Genomic DNA, 7,111 nt, shown 5'->3' with positions numbered 1-7,111 from the left:
TTGAAGGATCAAAAAGCTATGTTGCTATGAACACTTGGCTGATAACCTTTCTGATTTAAACTTGTGATTATGAGTGATCAGTCATATCACATATTATGCAACCCTCACTAAGTAAGGATTTGAAAATAGGTTTTCCTTTGGGATCAGTTTTCTGTACCAAAAAGAGAACATTCATTCAGCCATTTGCTGAAGGTTTTCTTGCACTTAGCAAAACTTTAGTTTCTTCTCAAAGTGTCTTCCCTATTGTCTGTTGGACTGTGAGGAGCCGCTATAATGCTGATCTGATGAGATATTTATCCTCCTAACATTCAGCTCTACAGCAAGTCCTCTTGCTCTCTGGTAAAAGAAGAGAGACAGCTCCCTGTCTATTAGGAAGTTGTGGTAGATGGTGGCAAGACGGGTGCAGAGCTGCAGCTGAGACTTCTTGTTACCCAAATCTATCGCTGCAGCTAGAGCCAGGTGGTAGTAGCCTGCAGCATCAAATGGGTCCTGTAGAGATAACATAAAAATATACGGTCCCTTAAAAAAGTATCATTTAGTGACATTACTGGTCATTACAGTTCGTGCAAATACAGTGGACACTTCACATGAATAGCGGACTATGGAGACATGAATACGGAAGTCAAGTGAGGCCATGGTTACAATTTGTTTCATTCTATTATTCTGAAATCCCCAATGGATATACACACTGCAATTTGGTGAGAAACACTTAAACATAACTTTTGTTTGTCTACATGAAAATTCCACAGGGCACCTTTAACTAAGAGATGGTTACTGATTACTGAGAGACTACTGAGTCACATTACTTGGGCTTGAGTCAGACTGGAGTTATGAATCTCATGAAAAGTGAATCTGAAAAAGAACTTTGACTGACTTTGATGTATGATGACTTTTTAGATGTTGAAACACAAAGCGATGGTCTTGACTTGGAACATGACTTGATGCAAGTTCATTGTGCCCATTGCGAAGAGGATAAGGTAGCATACTGGCTCTCAGCCACAAGGAAATCAACATTTTTTTTAAGTTTTGATAGACAATGATTGAAGCCTCTGCTTCAATTCTGGGAAATAGTCCCAGTTACTACAGAGCCACAGGAATTAAGCTCAGGAGCTAAGCTGGAGACTAGAAGTCCCTTTTGTGTATTCCCTCTTATTTTGTTAACACGTTGAAGCAGCCGCAAGGTTTGTGTTCAATTGCCGAGCAACGTTCAGGACTGAAACCTCCCTGATAGTTCCTGAGAGATTAGAAAATACAAATGCCACAGCAGGTAGTTTTTGGGAACCATGGCTGAAGAACTAAATTTAGACCATGGTTCCTTTGGTGGAAACAAGGTAATTCCAATTTCCAGCACTGTGCAAATGTTTTAGGAGGGTGTCAAAAAATGCTGTAAACTAAGAATGCTTTCAAAAATAAAAATAATAATTGTTTATATTTATCAGTGTACAAAATGCAAAGTGAGCAGGCAAAAGAAAAATCTAAATCAAATCAATATTTGGTGTTACAACCCTTTGCCTTCAAACCAGCATCAGTTCTTATAGGTCCACTTGCAAAAAGTCAGTGATTTTGTAGCATTATAGTCAGGTGTATGATCAACCAATTATACCAAACAGGTGCTAATGATCATCAATTTCACATGTAGGTTGAAACAGAGTTATGATCTGAAACAGAAACAGCTTAAAACTGGCTGAGGAACAGTCAAACTCTGATACAAAGGTGAGGTTGTGGAAGACAGTTTTATGTCACAGTTCATACACCATGGCAAGACTGAGCACAGCAACAAGACACAAGGTAATTATGCTGCATCAGCAAGGTCTCTCCCTTCGGAATCTCCGTTCACTGAAGCGTGCTCCGTCTTTATCTGATACTAGTAATCTTCACTTGGCTTTGTGGAATGTGAGATCTGTCACTAACAAAACTTTCTTAATCAACGACTTCTTTACCTCACGGAAATTGGATCTTATGTTTCTTACGGAAACCTGGCTCCGGGAAGGTGAACTTGCTCCTTTTTCGGAGCTCCTTCCCCCTGGATGTAGCTTCTTCAGCTCCCCCCGCATCACCGGCAAAGGTGGAGGACTAGCATCCATATTCAAATCCACCTTTCACTGCCGGCAGCCTCCAGCTGTTAATCGCTGCACCTTTGAGCTTCAACTCCTTGAGGTAAACTTCTCTGTGACTGTTCTCTGTGCGGTGGTCTATCGTCCACCGAAATTTAACAAAGACTTTATTCGGGATTTTGCTGACTTCATGTCGGGTGTCAGTCTAAATTATGATCACTTTTTAATTGTCGTCGATTTTAACGTGCATGTCTGTTGTGAGACCAGGCCTCTGGTTAGAGACTTCCTCAATCTCACTGACTCTTTTAATCTCACGCAGTCTGTTTCGGAGCAGACACATGACAAGGGCCACATTTTGGATCTTGTATTGTCATATGGATTAGATGTACAGATAACCGAAATCTGTCACACTCCCCTGTCCGACCATCATCCTGTTTTGTTCTCCCTCGCGATACCTGTTGTCTCAACCACAAACTCCACCCCCGTTCGCCATCTTTGTACTTTTCACTCTTCTACTCCCTCGCAGTTCTCCGCTGCTTTTAAAGACTCTTTCTTATATTCTCTGGATGATCTTGGTGATCATAGTGTTGATGTCTGTATGTCTATGTTTGATTCACTCTGCAATGAGATTTTGGACTTTATCGCTCCCGTGACTTTTAGGCGTGTTAAGCCACAGACTGAGCCTTGGCTGAATGAGTCCACCCGTGCGCTCAGATGCGCATGTAGACAGGCGGAAAGAAAGTGGAAGAAGAACAGGTTACAAATTGATTGGGATCTCCTTCGTGACTGTCTCTTAACCTATCAGCATGCCGTGAAAGCTGCAAAAGATGAATATTTTTCCACACTTGTTTCTGCTAATGCACACAAACCACAGGTTCTTTTTAATGTATTTGATGCTCTTGTCAATCCGTGTGATGCTGCCTGTGTTGAGCCTTCTTCATTGCTGTGTGAGGATTTCCTGCAGTTTTTTATTAATAAAAATGCTGTTCTTAGGTCCCCGCTATCTCTGTCTGTTCAGGATCCCTCAGTTCCTACAGCAGGCTCTGCGGTCTTTCAGCAGTTTGAGCCTGTTACTCTCTCCACAATCACTGAGATAGTGGAACACTTACGTCCTGCTAACTGCCCCTCTGACAGTATTCCATCCCATTTGTTTAAGGAGGTTTTCACCTCAGTTCAGTCTTTTATTTTGCTTCTTTTAAATCGGTGTCTCAGCTCTGGGTGTGTTCCATCTTCATTTAAACATGCTATGGTGCAGCCCCTCCTGAAAAAGAAAAATCTGGATCCCTTGGTCTTGTCTAATTTTAGGCCTATTTCTAAGCTTCCTTTTATTTCCAAGGTTTTAGAGAAAGTCGTTTTTAACCAACTCCAAGAATTTTTACAGAGGACCAATGTGTCTGAATTGTTTCAGTCTGGTTTTAAGTCTCTTCACAGCACCGAAACTGCTCTTTTAAAGGTTTTTAATGATCTTTTGTTAAATCTTGACTGTGGTAGCTGTGTCGTTTTAATTCTCCTCGACCTAACAGCGGCATTTGATACGGTGGATCACTCCATCCTCCTATCACGCCTTGAACACTGTGTAGGCATAAAAGGCACTGCCCTGAGTTGGTTCAGATCGTACCTCTCTGGAAGATCCTTCTCTGTACACATGGGGCAGTTTTCCTCCTCTGTGGCCCGTCTGACATGCGGTGTCCCCCAGGGGTCAGTACTGGGCCCTCTACTGTTCTCCCTCTATATGCTACCCCTGGGGTCTATTTTTAGGAAGCACGGTATACCCTTTCATTTTTTTGCGGATGACGTACAGGTGTATTTGCCAGTGAAAGCACCTACTAAAGACTCTCTGCAGGCTGTGTTGAACTGCTTAAATGATGTGAAAACATGGATGGACCTAAACTTGTTGAAATTAAATGAAAACAAAACAGAGGTTGTCCTGTTTGGCTGTCCTGACCTGGTTCAGGTCCTTGCCAGCTCCCTCGACCCATTAGCACCATACCTACAACCCCATGCCAGGAATCTTGGTATTATTATTGATGGTGCTTTCAAACTGGACAAGCAGGTCAGTGCTGTGGTCAAGGCGAGCTTCTTTCAACTGAGGCTTTTGGCTAAGATTAAACCATATCTCAACAAGAGAGACCTTGAAATAGTAATCCATTCCTTTATTACTTCTCGCTTAGATTACTGTAATTCACTATACTTTGGCATTGACCAGTCTGAGCTTAACCGCCTGCAGCTTGTTCAGAACGCGGCAGCTTGCCTCCTTACTGGCACTAAGAAACGCGAGCACATAACTCCAGTGCTCTCTTCTCTACACTGGCTTCCAGTTAAGTACAGGATCGATTTTAAGATTCTTTTATTTGTTTTTAAATCTCTGAATGGGCTGGCCCCGGAGTACATGGCTGACCTTGTTAAACTACACCAACCCTCTAGAGCCCTTAGGTCTGCTAACCTAGTTGTTTTAGATGTTCCTTGTACTTTTTTAAAATCCAGAGGGGACCGAGCGTTTGCGGTTGCAGCTCCCACTTTGTGGAATGCACTACCCCTCAGTGTGCGCACCGCAAACAGTCTCTCCACTTTTAAAGCCCGAATGAAGACGCACTTGTTCACTTTAGCTTTTGGCGGAGTATGATTACTTTTATTGGGTCTATATTTACTTTGTTTATATTTATATGCTACATGTCTCTTTTGTTGTTGTTTGTTATTGTATTGCTAGTTATTGCTTTTATTGCTTCTGCTTCGTTACTGTAAAGCACTTTGGTAGGCCACTGGCCGTTTAAATGTGCTATACAAATAAAGTTGACATTGACATTGACATTGACAGACAAAGATTTCAAAACAGAGCAGGTGTCAAGATGTGCTGCTCAGGCTCTTTTGAAGAGGCACAAAGAAACCGGCTACATTGAGGATCATAGACACAGCGGTCAGCCAAGGAAACTTAGTGCAGCAGATGAAAAACACATCAAGCTTATTTCCCTTCAAAATCGGAAGATGTCTGGCAGTGCCATCAACTCAGAACTGGCAGAAACCAATGGGACCCAGGTACACCCATCTACTGTCCGGAGAAGTCTGGCCAGAAGTGGTCATCATGGAAGAGTTGCAGCCAAAAAGCCATACACAAGGCCAAGTGACTCAACTATGGACGAAAACATAGGAACTAGGGTGCAAAAAAAAGTGGCAGCAGGTGCTCTAGACTGATGAGTCAGAATTTGAAATACTGGGCTGAAGCAGAAGGAAGTTTGTTTGCCGAAGGGCTGGAGAGTGGTCCAATAATGAGTGTCTGCAAGCAACAGTGAAGTATGGTGGAGGTTCCTTGAAGTATGGAGCTACATTTCTGCAAAAGCAGTTGGAGATTTGTTCAGAATTAATGGTGTCCTCAGTGCTGAGAAATACAGGCAGATACTTATCCATCATGTAAAACCATCAGGAAGGCGTGTGACTTTTTTCTGCAGCAGGACAATGACCCCAAACATACAGCCAATGTCATTAAGAACTATCTTCAGCTTAAAGAACAAGAAGTCCTGGAAGTAAAGGTATGGCCCCCACAGAACCCTGATCTCAACATCATGGAGTCTGTCTGGGATTACATGAAGAGACAGAAGGATTTAGGGAAGCCTACATCCACAGAAGATCTGTAGTCAGTTCTCCAAGATGTTTGAAACAACCTACCAGCTGAGTTCCTTCAAAAACTGTGAGTAAGTGTACCTGCAAGAATTGATGCTGTTTTTAAGGCAAAGGGTGGTCACACCAAATATTGATTTCATTTAGATTTGTCTTCTGTTCATTCACTGCATTTTGTTAATTGATGAAAATAAATTATCAACACTTACATTTTTGAAAGCATTCTTTGTTTATAGCATTTTTTCCACACCTGCCTAAAACTTTTGCACAGTACTGTAGCTCCAAACCAAGTCCAAATAATGAATGAGAACAATCATAATACCCTGATACTAAAAAAGTTGGGACACTGTGTAAAACATAAATAAAATAGAATGTGATAATTTTCAAATCCTTTTGGACGTACAGTATATGCAAGTGAAAACAGTACAAAGATGAAAATCTACTTCAGATTTTTGTTTCTATATGCTTATTCTGAATTTGAGGCCAGCAACACATTTCAGGAGCAACAAAAGACTGGGAAAGTTGTGGAATGCTCCAAAAACACCTGTTTGGAACATTCCACAGATAAACAGGTTCATTGGTAACAGGTGATAGTTATTTTACATAATGTAGGCATTATTGGTAGGTGTCAAATTGTTTAAGTGCTGGTAGTAAACTCCAAATTCACAGGTTTGAGGGATTCAAAAAACACCATCCCATGTCAATCATTTAATCCCTTACCTTCAGGTCATAGAATAAGATGTTTCCCAGTGTCTGATACACCCTGACATAGTACAGTGTTTCCTCATCAAACAGAAGTGGTGTTGGACAGAGGGTCAGAGTCTTAAGGTAATAGTGTTCAGCCAGTTCAGACTGCTCCAGACAGTGGCACAGAGAAGCCAGACGGTGGTAAGCCACTCGCTTATTCAGATGTTCACCTGTATGCACAGTTAAACACAAAGATGGACACAGTAATTCAGTTATAGCACATTTACAGGATATCTGTAAGTTACTCTACATTTTAAAATAATTTTATCAGTAAAGTTATCATTTCACCTGTGTGCCACTTTGATTCAGAGCAACAAATACCTAACTACTACTGGCCAGAATACCATGAAATTTCATACTGATATTTATCCCTCACAGAGCAAAATTTGTTCTGGTTGTTGTTTTCATACTTGACACAATACATGGGATTTGAGCCACTGATGAACCCTTCGTATTCTGGACACTCCACAAACTTTCCTCATACATAAGATATCTTATAACCTATTTCATGGATGAACTTTACATTTGTTGATCACAGTCATGCTCAATAGTCGTTGAACCCCTCAGATTTGCTTTTAGTGCTACCAGCAAGATTAACTTTACATTCTTAACTCCATTACTGACAATGCTCTATAATTTAAGAAAATCATCAGCACATTTATTCCTGAAAAATGTACTGGTGTGGATTGTTAGGGGAT

At 41.2% G+C, this 7,111-nt stretch overlaps 1 protein-coding gene across 1 annotated transcript in view; it reads right to left on the bottom strand.

The window, feature by feature from the left end:
- Positions 1-240: 240 nt before the first annotated feature.
- The window catches only part of LOC139351159 (SH3 domain and tetratricopeptide repeat-containing protein 1), a 37,627-nt gene continuing 30,756 nt past the window's right edge, over positions 241-7,111 (bottom strand). The window contains exons 18-19 of the mRNA XM_070992895.1: positions 6,387-6,583; positions 241-489 (exon numbers count right to left, since the gene is read on the bottom strand). Of these exons, the coding sequence (XP_070848996.1) occupies positions 241-489; positions 6,387-6,583 (446 nt within the window). The remainder of the gene's footprint in view (positions 490-6,386; positions 6,584-7,111) is intronic.

This window comes from Chaetodon trifascialis, chromosome 23 (assembly GCF_039877785.1).
Source record: "Chaetodon trifascialis isolate fChaTrf1 chromosome 23, fChaTrf1.hap1, whole genome shotgun sequence".
NCBI lineage: Eukaryota > Metazoa > Chordata > Actinopteri > Chaetodontiformes > Chaetodontidae > Chaetodon > Chaetodon trifascialis.
The sequence above is the reverse complement of the archived record's forward strand: the minus strand, read 5'-3'. Positions and strand labels throughout refer to the sequence as shown.